The sequence below is a fragment of the Carassius carassius genome, chromosome 47 (assembly GCF_963082965.1).
Source record: "Carassius carassius chromosome 47, fCarCar2.1, whole genome shotgun sequence".
In the NCBI taxonomy this organism is placed as follows: Eukaryota; Metazoa; Chordata; class Actinopteri; order Cypriniformes; family Cyprinidae; genus Carassius; species Carassius carassius.
Window position 1 is genome coordinate 7,578,293 of NC_081801.1, and position 16,157 is coordinate 7,594,449.

The 16,157-nt window shown below is 40.6% G+C and overlaps 2 protein-coding genes across 3 annotated transcripts in view; one reads left to right on the forward strand and one right to left on the reverse strand.

The window, feature by feature from the left end:
• Nucleotides 1–5,939, reverse strand: part of LOC132130796 (stromelysin-3-like) — a 28,687-nt gene extending 22,748 nt beyond the window's left edge. The window contains exon 1 of the mRNA XM_059542610.1: nt 5,663–5,939. Within this exon, the coding sequence (XP_059398593.1) occupies nt 5,663–5,767 (105 nt within the window). The 5' untranslated portion in view covers nt 5,768–5,939. The remainder of the gene's footprint in view (nt 1–5,662) is intronic.
• Nucleotides 5,940–13,319: 7,380 nt separating this feature from the next.
• On the forward strand, nt 13,320–16,014 carry LOC132130320 (coiled-coil-helix-coiled-coil-helix domain-containing protein 10, mitochondrial-like). 2 transcript variants are annotated; one of them, XM_059542005.1, is made up of 4 exons: nt 13,320–13,527; nt 14,109–14,343; nt 14,631–14,772; nt 15,825–16,014. In XM_059542005.1, the coding sequence occupies exons 1-4, from the start codon at nt 13,484–13,486 to the stop codon at nt 15,842–15,844; spliced, it is 441 nt and encodes a 146-aa protein (XP_059397988.1). In that variant the 5' UTR covers nt 13,320–13,483; the 3' UTR covers nt 15,845–16,014. The 2 variants fall into 2 exon arrangements, with proteins under 2 accessions (XP_059397988.1, XP_059397989.1); XM_059542006.1 differs by lacking the exon at nt 13,320–13,527 and adding an exon at nt 13,707–13,777.
• Nucleotides 16,015–16,157: the final 143 nt, after the last annotated feature.

Genomic DNA, 16,157 nt, shown 5'->3' on the forward strand with positions numbered 1-16,157 from the left:
AAATCCGATAACATCAGCAATTTTCTGATTTCTGTAAATAAATATATAATATAATGCCCAGCAACGGCTCAGGACCGTGTTTACATTTATGTGTCTCAAATCGTAGTTAATGTATATACGGACTTTACCATGTGCTGCAATATACATTTAGTTTTATATTTATTTACAGAAATCAGAAAATTGCTGATGTTATCGGATTTTCAGGTGAGCATTGTCCTAGACGTGGCGCGGCGCGGCGCTGAGCTGCGCGTCCGGTGTGTGGCCCCCTTTAGAGTCTTCGCGCTAAGAAACAACCGTTATCGGGAAACCCAGCCTTGATTTCGGAACACCCATAAATTCAGGCCCACCTCGACTTAATCTAGGCCCACCCATCTGTCACGTTCTGCATCCGCCACTGGCCTATGGGCAAGAAACCTAAACCAAACTGCTTCACATGTGGGGAAGTCGTGGCCTATCAAATGTGGCCTGTGTGTGTGTGTGTGTGTGTGTGTGTTCACTGCTGTGTGATTGCACTTTGGATGGGTTAAATGCAGAGCACGAATTCTGAGTATGGGTCACCATACTTGGCTGTATGTTACGTCACTAAGCTTGTATGTCCTTATCTTTCATATGTTGAGACTGGGTCATAAGGATAACCCAAACTAAATCATTGGTGTTGATTAACAATGATGACTAGAATAGGTAAGAAAATGGATGAATGGATGGAAAGATAGACACATAGAGTGGTAATATATAGATAGAGATTTTCCAATTTTGCCCAAACCAGTGGATTGCCCAGTGGTATGATGTTTTGGCAAGTCTTCATGGAGCTTGTGATGCCTGACAATGTCACAGTGTCTGGGTTGTGTCCCTGGGTTTTCACTAGATGTCCCCCTTTCTCACGGTGTCTGTCACCTTATCACTTCATGTTCCCTTATTTGGTCACCTTCCTCCTTGTTAGTAATTGATTGTTCCCCACCTGTCTCCTGTTCCCTCATTATCCTTCTGTGTATTTATACCCGGTCTGTCTGAGTCTGTGGTACAGAGTCCTTGTTTAATGTCCTATGATTATTCATGTCCGTTGCTTCTTGCCTTGCCTTACCTTACCTTGTGACAGAAGGACTCCGTCACACAGGGAACCAGCGGTATGTCGTTTTTCCGTTCCCCAGCCAAGATGGCGGAGCGGCGAACCAAGTACCTTCGGTTGATCGACCTCCGCCAATAGAGCAATGAAGTGGGGGCCCTGGCTCAGGTGTTCTGGTCCCTGGCCGAGGGCATGGGCTACAACGATGCGGCCCTCAGGGACTATTTTAATGGCGGGCTGGATGATCCAGTGTCTCAGGAGGAGATGGCGCAGTTAGAGACACTGGAATTCTGGGAATTTGTGTGCTACCTGCAGCATCGGCTTCGGTGGGATGCCCCAGCCACTTCTGTCTCTTCCGGCGGGGTGGTCGTCAGCCCAGCACCACTGCCCAGGATGGCAACCAGCCAAGCGCCACAACCCAAGATGGCCGCCAGTCCAGCACCACTGCCCAGGATGGCTACCAGCCAAGCGCCACAGCAAAAGATGGCCGCTAACCCAGCGCCAATGCCCAAATTGGCCACCGTTCCAGCGCCACAGCCCAAGATGGCCGCCAGCCCAGCGCCAATGCCCAAATTGGCCACCGGTTCAGCTCCACAACCCAAGATGGCCGTCAGCCTAGCGCAACAGCACCAGATGGCCGTCAGTCCAGCGCCACAGCACAAGATGGCCGTCAGTCCAGCGCCACTGCACAAGATGGCCGCTAACCCAGCGCCAATGCCCAAATTGGCCACCGGTCCAGCGCCACAGTACAAGATGGCCGCCAATCCAGCGCCACAACCCCAGATGGCCGCCAGCCCAGCACCACAGTACAAGATGGCCACCTGTCCAGAGTCATGGCCCAAGATGGCTGCTTGCCCAGCGCCGCTGCACAGGATGAGAGTCTCAGCTGACCCTCCAGAGTCGAGTCAGGTGCCAGTGAACTCTCCAGAGTCGAGTCAGGTGCCAGTGAACTCTCCAGAGTCGAGTCAGGTGCCAGTGAACTCTCCAGAGTCGAGTCAGGTGCCAGTGAACTCTCCAGAGTCGAGTCAGGTGCCAGTGAACTCTCCAGAGTCGAGTCAGGTGCCAGTGAACTCTCCAGAGTCAGGGCTAGTCACCGCTGATCCTCCAGAGTCAGGGCTAGTCACCGCTGATCCTCCAGAGTCAGGGCTAGTCACCGCTGATCCTCCAGAGCCAGGGCTAGTCACCGCTGATCCTCCAGAGTCAGGGCTAGTCACCGCTGATCCTCCAGAGTCAGGGCTAGTCACCGCTGATCCTCCAGAGTCAGGGCTAGTCACCGCTGATCCTCCAGAGTCAGGGCTAGTCACCGCTGATCCTCCAGAGTCAGGGCTAGTCACCGCTGATCCTCCAGAGTCCGGTCAAGTCCCCGGTGATCCTCCAGAGTCCGGTCAAGTCCCCGGTGATCCTCCAGAGTCCGGTCAAGTCCCCGGTGATCCTCCAGAGTCCGGTCAAGTCCCCGGTGATCCTCCAGAGTCCGGTCAAGTCCCCGGTGATCCTCCAGAGTCCGGTCAAGTCCCCGGTGATCCTCCAGAGTCCGGTCAAGTCCCCGGTGATCCTCCAGAGTCCGGTCAAGTCCCCGGTGATCTTCAAGGACTGAGGCAAGTCCCCGGTGATCTTCAAGGACTGAGGCAAGTCACCGGTGATCTTCAAGGACTGAGTCAAGTCACCGGTGATCTTCAAGGACTGAGTCAAGTCACCGGTGATCTTCAAGGACTGAGTCAAGTCACCGGTGATCTTCAAGGACTGAGTCAAGTCACCGGTGATCTTCAAGGACTGAGTCAAGTCACCTCTGATCTTCATGAACAAAGGCAAGTCACCTCTGATCTTCATGAACAAAGGCAAGTCACCTCTGATCTTCATGAACAAAGGCAAGTCACCATTGATCTTCATGAACAAAGGCAAGTCACCATTGATCTTCATGAGCAAATACAAGTCACCAATGATCTTCATGAGCAGTGTCAGGCCAGCACCAATCTTCTGGAGTCCAGTAAGGACACCAGGGAATTACCAGAGTTTCGTCGTCCCGTTGGTCCAGCCACACGGAGGTCTGCTCCGCCTTGGGGGGCTCTGGTCCTGACCACATGGCTGTGGTGGTATTCTGCTCTGCCCTGGGGGCCTTCTGCCCTGACCACACGGCTGTGGGGGTCTTCCGCTCCGCCCTGGAGGACTCTGGCTTTGTCCACTAGGACGTGGTGGTCTTCTGCTCCGCCCTGGGGGGCTTCCGTCCTGACCACACGGTTGTGGTGGTCTTCTGCTCCGCCCTGGGGGGCTTCCGCCTTGACCACACGGCTGTGGTGGTCTTCTGCTCCGCCCTGGGGGGCGCCACATGATGTCCTTATGGATTTCTGTTTTGTGTTTCTTGGTTTCTGTTATGTTTCTGTCTGTTCCCCTCAGTGAGTCTGGCCCTCCGTCCCTCCCCCTGAGCCTCCACCTGTCCGCCTCCCTCCTGGTCTCTGTTTTGTGTCTGTCGTGGAGCGTCTGGGAGCCGCTCCGTAGAGGGGGGGTACTGTCACAGTGTCTGGGTTGTGTCCCTGGGTTTCCACTAGATGTCCCCCTTTCTCACGGTGTCTGTCACCTTATCACTTCCGGTTCCCTTATTTGGTCACCTTCCTCCTTGTTAGTAATTGATTGTTCCCCACCTGTTCCCTCATTATCCTTCTGTGTATTTATACCCGGTCTGTCTTGAGTCTGTGGTACGGAGTCCTTGTTTAATGTCCTATGATTATTCATGTCCGTCGCTTCTTGCCTTGCCTTGCCTTGCCTTGCCTTGCCTTGCCTTACCTTGTCTTCGTGTCTTCATGTCTTGTTTATGTTGGATTTGGATATTCTGGTTTTGACCCTGCCTGGACTGTTTACCCCTTTGGATTACCCTTTAAATAAATGACTTACCTGTAATTGGTTCCCTCTCCTGTGTTTCCTGTAACGCCGATCGTGACAGACAATGTCGTAAAGAAGGACATCAGATTTTCTTTTCTCAGGGGGGTCAACAAATGCAGTCATAGCATTCTGGATCCTTCCATTTTCCCCACAGGGTTTGTTATCCTGCTCAGAGTGCCAGATGACTTGTCCCTGCCTGCATAATCTCCTGCTCTGGCTTTGTCAACATTCAAGGACAAATTGACAGCACAAGCTCTGCATAAGAGCTGCCTCTCTACATTCAAACATGTACACAGTTTGTCTTTAAAATGTCTGGAGCTGCTTGATTGTAGGTGCCATTCCTGTTTGACTGGCAAAGTGGATCAAGGCAAACATACAACAAAATTAAGCTGCTCTTTATAGCCAGATGCTTTGACAACATGTTATGTTTTATTGTCATTTTGTGGTAATGCCTTGCGTGTCTGTGGCTATTCAGCATTCTAAAAGGTAGACAAAGACAGTGTTCGGTTTTTCTCTACCCTATAACAACTACCCATTACAGCTCTTTTATTCACAGATACGTGTTTTTAGCCTCATATTTTCCCTTGCAAAATCTCTTTATGGATCTTTGCCAACTGGGTTACAACAGCCATCTGTAGTTCTTTTTTGTCCACTTCCTCTCAGCCTTACAAGCCCTCTCTTTCTTTGTGCAGAACAAAGTTCTTACAGTCAGATTTTAGTCCTTCGATGATCAGCAGTAAGTTTAAACCATAAAGAGTACATCACAATTATATATTTTTTCTGAAACCAATTCAACATAAAGAGCACACATAAGCAAAAGGTTTTAAACATTTGCGCCTCATCCTGTATATCAAGATACCTTTATCTGGTTGTTTTTGAAGGCAACATTAATATATGCTAGATTTTCCATTAAAAACATTGTGTTGGAGATTAAATTATGAGAATGTTAATTTATACATTTCAATTTTAATGTTCTTAATTTTTTTCTCAACTGTTATTCCATTTATATACAAAAATATGCATTAAATATTTGCTTGGTCATCACTGAAGTTGACTATAGAGTTTGTTTTAGACCATAAGAAAGTTTGTAACTATATTTTTGCTATATACTATATTTAAAACAGTTTCAGCACCATCATACACAAAATGCTGCCATTCACTTACTAGGCAACAATGCAGTTAGTTGCCTTTTCAGAGACCACTAATGACTCACTGACCCATACCTGAAAAAAATAATAAGAAAAAAAATCCAACTTTCTTCCCCTTGAACAGCTGCAAACATATTGAACATCAACTGCACTAAGCAGTTTTGGTCTTTCAGAACAAAAATTTTAGATAATACGCTGTCTGTGTTTTAAATCTAGCTGCCACATTTCAGTGATGCAAATATGTAAAAGAGCCCTCTGCAGGTATTGCCTTCTTCATATACATAAGTTTAGTTAATTCTAGTAACAGGTGAATGGCAAAAAATTGGCAATAAATCATGCAAGTTTCATGCAAATTGTAAATTCATCACCTTTTAATGTTTTAATATTTATAGTCCTTAATATGGAGCCTTATATTTGCATGCATATATTTCCATTTAAATTATGTTTTAAAATTAGTATACATTATTTGTATATGTATTTGCTTAACAAAACAAGCCTAATATATTTCAAATCTTTAGTTATAATTCAAAACGTTTGTTATTTTCTACTTACTTAAAATATTTTTAAATGCACTTACCGCTGCAGGTTTGTACCTGTGGCTGTTTCCGTCTGGTACCGGTAGAGAATGAATGCACCCTAAGCAGTATAGGACTGCAGAAAGAAGCTGTGCAGATCGCATCATCCTGATCGGATTCGGAGCGGCACGCACCACCTGCGCGCGGAACACTTTTCTATACAAGCGCGAGGGAAGGCGGGGAGAGAGCGCGCGCCTGTCTGTCGAGTTGTTTAATGACCAAGTACAGACTAGCCGAGGGATTTTATACTCTCTGATTTCTTCGTTCTCTTTTCTTCAAATTACACTTTTCTTTCGGAGGCTGGAGTGGCAAGTTCACCGGCAATCACGTGATCCAGGCCTCCAGTCCTCTGGGGCTCTCCGTCGCGAGAGGGTCGACGGTGGGTAGAGAGCAGGATTGGTTTTCATTGATGTGGCTTAGTGAGAGAGGTTTAGATAGTGACTGTCCTCTCTAACATTTAGATAAGTAATAATATGCTGTTAACATTTTGTCAGTCGCTATATTGACAACCTGCTAGTGTTAAAATGTGTTCGTGATTTTATGCCAGTTTTTGAAATGCAGTTTTTTCGTTTGCATATTATGTTAATATAGCTAAGTAAAAATAAATAAGCTTCTAATTAATTTACATCATAATAATCCGCATGAAATAATGAAATAAACAAATCCATCCAAGTGTCAGGTGTTTTAACTCAAAACGCCTCTTCTGGCCAAAATACGAGTCCATAATATACATAATAACATCTCCTCCAGTAAAAAAGAAAAAAGTACACCCACTGTTGTCCTCTCACATCAAAATCTTCCAAAATATTTGTTTAGAACTGTTTTGGAATGTTTTTGCATGTAAATGGTGCTTGTTCTGTACTTATTTCCCTCCTGATTCAGAAGAGACAACTTTTTCACTGGAGAAAGCAATGGAGAACTAATTAACTCATCAACTTAGCCACAATGCAACAGTTTCAAGACTTAATGATGAATTTGTTTGTTACAAACACACATCTTTTAGCTTCACAATATGTTTATTAATGGACTGGAGTATGAATTAATTGTGGATTATTGTGAGGGTTATTCTGGGAACTCTTATTCTTATTCTGACGGCACCCATTCACTGCAGAGAATCCACTGGTTAGCAACTGATGTAATGCTAAATTTTTCCAAACCTTTTTCAATTAAGAAACAAACTCTGGATGGCCTGAGGGAGAGTAAATTCTCAGCAAATTTTTATTTTTGGGTGATCTATATAGGTTAATTTTTAAACTACTAATATTAAAACATAAAGCTTTAATGTCTGTCTCAACAGAACATAAGGGTTAAATGCATCAGTTGCATCAAACACTGCTGGAGATGCACCATACAAGGTTTTCCCGAAAAAAAAAAAAAATCAGACTGACTTTTTAATAAGGTTAAAACAAAGGGTGTGTTCTGGATTTGGCACCGTTCAAGTGGCATGCTTGATTTATCCACCTGACCTAAAAGCACCTGACAATGAGAAGACACATTTCTCAGATGCCCCTGGTTAAAGCGCATGAACAGTGTCATTAGTGTTGAGTCCATTGTTGAGGAAATTACCTGCTCTGGAAGCATCTGTAAATTAAAGGGCCTTTGCTGATCTGTTCAGACTGGGGTGTCAACTAAGGAAGTTGCAGTTATGAGGAGAGGTCTTACAGTACCCTACATCCAAGATCTACACACTGTATAAAAATAATAATAATAATAATAAAATAATAATAATAATAAAACTGTAAAAACCAGGGTCAATGTACTGTGATTGTTTCCCATTTTGATTTTGATTTAATAGTTTTATTTTACTTGTATTTTGAATTTTGCACTGCATTGTGTTGTGTTTTAACATTAATGGAAATGTCTGTAAAATTAATGGCTAACTATTATTATTTTTTAAACACTGCATCTGATATGCCATGCAGTGCCAAGTATTGACCTTAGGAAAAACTTTGTATTATCCTGTAAAGTTGATTTTCACATTATTACTTTGAAGAACCTGAGATATACAGTATCTTTAAGAACTTTTCACCAAATGGTTCTATATGGCATCGCTGCCCTTTTGAAATATCTATTCCTCTTTTTTGAGTTTAGCCACCTCAAAATAAACACCAGGGCTTGTTAACCCTTTGACACCACCAGAGGAACCAACCACAACAAAGCCAATGAGGCACATGTATAATCAGTTATGTCTTCAGATAGCTGTTGGTCCATCAATCCAAAACCATCAATCACAATAGTAGAGAGAACCACAATGAGGCGGACTCATCTCAAATAACAGGGTTATTTGTAAAGCCCCAGTAAATGGGGGCAGGAGGCGAAAACACATTTATCAGATTACTCAAACTTTGCTCTGACGGCCTTTTTGTAAGCTTAACTGTAATACTAAGAGTTGTAACATGTGTACATCTACTCTCTCTCTCTCATCTGCACACCTCGAAAAATCAAAGTCAGCATCTGCAAGGGGTAATTAGGCAGGAGATCTTCAGGCTTCCCATCACTGAAATAAGCTGGCTGAATCACATAATCACTGACACCCAGCCACATTGATCCATTTAAGAGAGTGAATGTCTAATGATACAAATCATGCCATTGTATGCACACTCTCACAGCATTCCCAAAGTCATAAACATTTAAACGTACCAAGGACATTACCAATACCATTTCAACCACCAGCTCATAATGCAACCCTAGACTGCAATGTTTAGAAGTAAATTGAATTCAAATGTGCCTTTTGACATACAACACTTACACTCCATTTTACAAGGTGTCTGGTAACACTTATTGTTTCGCCCTACCATGAATTATAGTCCTTTTTTTTTTTATTCTTCCCAAAATAGTTGAGTCGAGTCAAAATGAATGAATTAAGACAGCGTTGGGATCTTGCCAGGAGGGAAATGCAGGTTTTTTTGTGTGGTAAAAGACAGATTTGAAGAGGTCTGATGCATGTGAAATCTGCTGTGTCCTGCAAACGATTCATGTATCGCAAAGCACATGATCTGAATTCGTACCTTCTCCAGCTGGTTCTCCTCCACAAGTGATTATCGTGTGTTCATACAAGACCTGAAATGACACAGCAAATATTAAACATATGGGAATTTGATTTATGCAGTTGCACTGCTGCTCAAAAGTTTAGGTTCAGTATAAGAGTAATGTTTTGAACTAAATGATTGCTTTCATTCAGCAAGAATTCACTAACCTGATCAAAAGTGTCAGGAAACATGTTTACTTTGATACAGAATCTATTTCAAATAAATGCTGTGCTATTGAACTCTCTATTCATCAGACTACAAATAAATAAATAAAATATCAAAGTTTGAAAAAAAAATTATTAAGCAGAACAACTGTTTTTAACACTGACGACACAAATGTTTCTTGAGCAGCAAATCAGCATATTACAATGATTTCTGAAGGATCATGTGAATCTGAAGACTGGAGTAATGGCTGCTGAAAAATCATCTTTGATTGATTTGTGATCCTCACCTTTGATCCTCGGGTGCAATCTGTAGAGAGTTTGAGCTTACTTAAGTACTTATGCCTTAGACAAGGTTCAAAGCAGAAAGATCTGTCTTCCTCAGTGACTCATAGTTTTTCTGCTAAATTAGTATTTTATCTCCAAAAAAAAGCAATAAAAAACACCCACAGCATTGTGAAATTTGATTACAGAGTAAGAACTTCTGTCTACGGTTAAAGGTGGGTTAAACGTGTGTTACTGATTGAGACAAGTTCTTTGCTTCAGCGCCAAATGTTTTTAAAGCATTTATATATTAGGAGTGCAGCTCTTTAGATTCAATGGTTTGTATCAGTTGGGTATCGCTAACGACGCTTACAGAGAGAAAGTTAACAGTGGTAAAAGATCATACAACCACCAGCCTCCCTTTTCTTCCTCCGTGCACCATGGGACTTCTCTATAATAAGAAATCATGTGAAGAAATTACAATGCTGGAACCCTCACATCCCAGCAGGCTCATGAACCTTTGGGGAAAGGATGTCATTCAGAAGCCTAATGAACAACAAAAGACTCTCCTAGTGAATGCATAAGTGTGTGTATTAGTTCATATTTGTTGTGCATGTCAGCAAATAATAATGTAGTGCCCTTTATGCTTATCACCTAAAATGTTGCTTTACATTTATGCATTCAACTTAAAGACTCTTCAAGGTATGTATTTGATCAGAATGTGTGCCATTTTTTACCAGCTGAACTACAGAGGTCCATTGCAGCATGCAGCCGTTAACTGTGTGTTTATTTGTGAAAACTATGTTGATTAAGAACAAAGCAAAAGCAAAGATTCCAATCACGAGGATAAGGAGGTTCAAAACAAACTTCTTTTGTGCTGTTGTCAGCCTCTTTCTCGGGTGCGGGGCCCCCTCAGTCTGATAAAATGCAAGCCAGACTCCTCAAACACTCCACCATGGAAGCAGCTTCAACCAGACCCCTGAGCCTCTATTAAACGTCACTCAGTGGACACATGAAAGAAAGCCCCATGGAAATGAATCATAGCCTCTACCCCTCCTCACCCTGATCCCTCCATCCCATGCACCCGTGACCACAAGAAAGAGTGTGGTGGAGGAGTGGAGGTTATAAAACACACGCTTCGTGCAGCTTGTTATTTAGCAGTGATGCAAGATGCAAATGTTGGCACAATAATATCTCTGTGTAATACAAATTGTGAATACATCAGTCTTCGTATTTGGAACTTTGCGTTTCAGATGCATAAAATAATCCTCTTTAGTAAAAGCTTTGTCAATAAAGACATTATGCATGTATATTATGACTGCTGACAATAGTCGCTATTTTGCAATTAACTACCATGAAACGAATAAAAAATGAAGTCCACAACAACATACTAAACATTTGTACTAGCAACAATTCAGTATTACAGTAATATTAATACTGAACTCATATAAGGTCATTTTCACTGTAACTGATAACTGTGAAGCAGTATTCACCAGATTTGTTTGAATAAAATGAGAAAGCGTTGCAAATACTGCTAGGATGATGAAGAATATCGAACCACTGAATGTTGCGTTGGAAATAATCAGAATTAAGTATTCCAGAGTGTGTCAAACTGATTTATCTTAAGGCTGCAAATACACAAGACTTCTGCACTGATTTTGAGTCAACCCTTTTTGTTGAATGTCAGAGACGGTCATCAAATTTAAGTTGACAAATTTTACAGAAAATCATGAAAATGGGCATAGACTATAATATAAAGGATATAAGAGGCATTTTTAACTAAAAATAAAATTTACAAAAATAAACTATCCATTTTAGCCATTCATTTACAAGACAAAGGTTTTTGGGGGGCCTGAAAATTCCATTTTTTTTTTCAGGTTTCAAAGTGCACGTTTTTGAAACCATTACCATTATCATCTCTGTATAAACAAAAAAAAAAAAAAAACGAATGTGTGAAAACGGTCACGTCATGTACATATATATTGCATATTCACATAGTGTTTCTTTATAAAGTGATATTGCCAACTACTAGCCTGGTATGCATAATACAGTACAAGTCATTTTCCCAGATCTGTGTAAACGGGGATCATTTCGACAACATTTGTTATTTGAACGTTTTTCATTTGGCAAGCATCTCTTAAAAGTTATCGGATATGTTACTGAGTGAATTTTTTTTGTTTCAGGACGACTTAAAAGCTTGATAGTGTGTGACCCTCTTTTGTTTAATGTATGCTACCCCGTTTATTCCTCTGTAACCATCTTAAAAGTTGGCAAGTGTGTGATGCCTATAGTGTTTTAAATTCAGTTCAGATTTAGTTAAGCAATTTAAGCTTATATTAGAATTAGCTTCTATTAGAGTATTTCAAAGTATTTAAAACTTCTGTCCAAACAAATTACATTGCACTATTAACAAAGAATAAATACGGACAAGATCAAAAATAACTGTGGCCAGGTAATTCTCAGTTCTCTTTGATTTCTCAGGTCTGGGATCTTTTAATTTTAACTGCTTTTTAGACCTTGTGAATCATTCCGGAATCCCCCAGGGATACCTGTGGAGATCAGATGCACACAGTCTCATCACAGACCATATGGACACAGTATTCCTAATGAGCCCTAATGGTCGTTTAAGTTCAATCTCATATAAATTCACTAATACAGAGATGCAACAGACCACCTATCATGGTGAAATAAAGCAGAACCTTACAAAGACTAATGCATGGTGAATCACTGCCTGCCATTTGCGACTGGGATGAGAATCATGCCAATTTAAGTAAATATGAGCTCCCCCACACCACACACTAAACAGAAATATCAGACCAGCTGTAACTACTGCACATTTTTGAGAATTATTAGTGCAGGTTTTATCAACATATTTATGTGCCTGCAAAGCATTTAGTCAAATTACACATTTCCATTTTAGATTACAATTTCTTCTCAGATAAAAACAAGATAATAGAAGATGCCATGTGTGATTAAGGAATTTAAAGGGATAGTTCACCTAAAAATTACAATTCTGTCATCATTTACTCACCCTTATGTTATTCAAAAACCTTAGATTTTCTTGCTTTGAAGAAGTTATCTATCAGCAGAGATGGGCACAAATACATGAAGATGTAGCCTATTTAAATGGAATACAAAATACTGCGTGGAAAAATGTACTGTTTTTTTTTCAAAGACTTTAAAAATACAAAAAAAGTAATGGTGGTGTTGGGGGAATACAAAAATTAGAGCTTCGACATTTTGCTGCAACAAAAAGCAATGTCATACAGGTTTGAAATAGCATGACATATCCTAAATGACGACAGAATAGTTAAATCTATAAGAAAACTTCTGTTTTCTAAAAAGGACAAATAGCTTGTAGGCCTATTCTCTTTGAAAAAAATGCACCATATTTTTAAAGAAACAATAAAAGAATCTCATATAAAATCTCTATAAAAGCAGATGTTGTAATAAAACATAACAGATTTAAAACAGCCTCCTTCCAATACCAATATTTGATTGCCATCTAGTGGGGATGCTTGTGACATTACGCCTTCAAATCGGTTTATTTTTAGTTGTTTTCCCTCAATAAACTCCTAATTTGCTGCTATTAAATAGTTAATAGCAAATTAACTATAAATTTAAAATATAGCTTTTAAGTTTAGTTATTTGGGAAGGACTAGAGATGTAGAATATGGTCGTCCAGAATATATGCTTTATAAGTAGGCTTGTAATAAAGGGCCAATATGAATGAATGAATGAATGAATGAATGAATGAATGAATGAATGAATGAATGAATGAATGAATGAATGAATGGGGCATTTATATAGCGCTTTATTGTGTATTGCTTTACACCCAAAGCGCTTTACAATCACGAGGGGTCTCTCCACAAATACCACCAGTGTGCAACTTGTTATAGTGAGAATTGGTCCCTAAAGTGTGACCAAAATTTTGTTTATTAACATATAGGCTAATAAATGTTTTGGGATTTGCGAACAGATGAATTTAGAAAACGAAAAATTAATTATACCATTAAATCAATCAATCACCTCACGCATCTTATAAAGATAATTTTCCACAATTCTACCATGGAGGTTTAGAAATTTAACAAACGCTTAAGGGTAAATGGAATGGTTACACATAATACATTTACATAAACATAACTAATCGCATACGTCAAAAAATGAACTACTTAATCGATGATCTTTTCTAGAACACTGCCGCGCGCATGCGCCGCGAATGTATAACCACAAGGTCAAAAGCACGTGCGTCTACCGGCTGTCATTCAGTAGTCTGTCCACGAATAGAGTTGATTTAACTACCTTAGCGCTTGTTTGCGACCTTATAATAATAATTGGGCATTGATTGCGGTTACAATCTACTTTAGGAATGGCAAGAGGAAGTCGCAGTCGTCCTTCAACAGCACCAGCAAGGTAACGTATCTCAGACACTTCAGCTGAGGGTTTTGTAACGCACACTGCGTTTGCGAGCTTCAAGCTAACTTTGACTAAATGTGGGGGTAAAGTTAGAAGAGCAGCATTCTAGAAAAACACCAGACTGCTCATAAAAACATTATACTGAATGTTTTGTTTGTTTGTTTGTTTGTTCCTTTTGCTTATCCCAAATACATCCAGAGCAGTAGGTGAAAGGTCAAACCAAAAGCATGTTATTCTTACTGACCAGGTTTGGAAAACCCTTAATATCTGCTTAGTATTTATTTAAATGTATTTATTTATGCATAATATCTGTCATTTGGTAGCCTAAGACGCAAAACCAGGTTTAAGACTACCTTCTTTCCATCTTAAGTTGCCAAAACAAGCTCAAAGACTTGTCTGCATCGCATGATCCTGATTCTGGTTAATGTAAAGTGTTTATTCTTTATATCTTTTTTCATATGTATATCCTTTACAAGGTATATGCTAAGATAAGTTGTGCTACTTTTATTAGATTTTGTAGTGACATGAGTGGTTTTATACTTGGTTATTCTTACATATTTCACCTTTTTTCTTCTCAGTGCTCCTGCCCAATCTTATGCTCCAGCCCCTGCACCACCACCTCCTCCGATGGCAGTGGCCCCTGCCATGGCCCAGCCCAAGCAGCCAGGTCTTATGGCCCAGATGGCCACCACAGCTGCCGGAGTGGCAGTGGGTTCGGCTGTAGGACACGTGATGGGCAGTGCCATCACAGGTGCTTTCAGTGGAGGCAGCAGCAGCAGCTCAGAGGCACCAAAACCAGCACCCACATATCAGGTAATACCTGAAAAATGCCATTTTTCTCTGTGAAAAATATTTTTGACAAATCATCACACTCAACTTTTTTTTTTTTTTTTTTACAGTTGCCCACTTTTTCTGCAGCCATTGCCATTTAAAAATCATAGTAACCACATAATAAATAACTCTAGCATGCATATATGTGGTGGTGATAAGATTAATATTTATGTACTTTTTTTAATATTCATGAAGAATATGACAAACTAATAAGCGTGACAGGTTACATCCATTCATCTGGTATTTATCTGTTTATTAATGGCTTGCAGGAGCCCTCACGACTTTCACCCTCTCAGGCTGGCCCATGTCTGTTTGAGGTGAGGCAGTTTCTGGACTGTGCAACGACTCAGGCTGATCTGAGCTTGTGCGAAGGCTTCAATGAAGCTCTTAAGCAGTGCAAACTCTCACATGGTAAGCTCCCGTCAACACAGACATTAGAAATTATCCTCATCTAGGACTGTACTAACCTGCAACCGGTTATGTTAAAGGGGTGGTTCGGGATTTTTGACATCGGACTTCATTTCTAAGTCAGCCTGGTTGTTATTCATTAGTGGAGACATTTTTTTTTTTTTTAAATTATCCAGTCTTTATATTTGGTTAGATAGCCGATGCTAGGCTAGCGCGAGTCAATGGGTATATGTTAGCCAGCCATTAAAAACCGTTTTACCCGCTCCACAGTGCACCAAACGCAAATCAATTATAACACTAGACTATCGATGCAAATGTCCGTTGATAGAATAATGTTAGAAATCAAACTTACCTTTCATCACATTGCATTAGTTATAATTTGTTCCCTGTAATCATAAGCCTTGTCGACAGCAGCAGCGGAGTGATATTGATTACCTAGGCAACCGAGTGAGCCGGTCCACACATGACGCAAGTGTATTTACCTGCCGCTGGCACACTGATTATCACTAACATCACATAAGCAGAGCAAAGTAGAGCCGGAGCAAAGTAAAATTCCGCAGCGACAGAGAAACTAGTTCCTTTAGGATCATTGAGATGAAAGGTAAGTTTGATTTCTAACATTATTCTCTCAACGGACATTTGCATCGATAGTCTAGTGTTATAATTGATTTGCGTTTGGTGCACTGTGGAGTGGGTAAAACGGTTTTTAATGGCTGGCTAACATATACCCATTGACTCGCGCTAGCCTAGCATCGGCCAACTATCCAAATATAAGGACTTGATAATTTTTTTTAAAAAATGTCTCCACTGATGAATAACAACCAGGCTGACCTAAAAATGAGGTCCGATGTCAAAAATCCCGAACCACCCCTTTAATCTCACAGAAAACACAAAGAAATTACAAATTGAGTACCTAGTAATTTTGTTTCAAATTCCTTGAAATTGCCAAAAAAAAGAAATACTTATGAATGAAGTGGGAGATACACATTCATTTATGTACTATTGCTAATAAAAACCTGTTCTTAGAATGACCTTCTGATATTTTGTCCCTTTAGGTGTAACGTCTCTGGTGTAATGGAGAACGTGGAAGAGCTAAACACTAAATGTAGTCAAATAATTTGTTGGTTCAGATTCTCAGTATTTCCAGCAATTAATGTTAATTACTTCTGTTTATAGCTGTTAAATACACATTGAAATGTCTGATAATGGAAATGAAGTTGTACAATTAAAGAGCTACTATTTGTCTTTTTTTTTGTTATTCATGTCATATGTCTTCATCCTACTCTGTTGTCATGTATCTTATAGGCACATTACACTGTTTTATGTGGAACGGTGTGTCCATTTTGTTAAAGTTTTGTTTATGACTAACAAGTATGTAATAGAGTTTA

Bases quoted from the DNA above. Each gene is read 5' to 3' on its own strand.
- LOC132130320 (XM_059542005.1), top strand. From the start codon at position 13,484: ATGGCAAGAGGAAGTCGCAGTCGTCCTTCAACAGCACCAGCAAG. The intron at 14,344-14,630 runs GTAATACCTGAA...AATGGCTTGCAG, and splicing joins AACCAGCACCCACATATCAG to GAGCCCTCACGACTTTCACC. The intron at 14,773-15,824 runs GTAAGCTCCCGT...TTGTCCCTTTAG, and splicing joins GCAGTGCAAACTCTCACATG to GTGTAACGTCTCTGGTGTAA.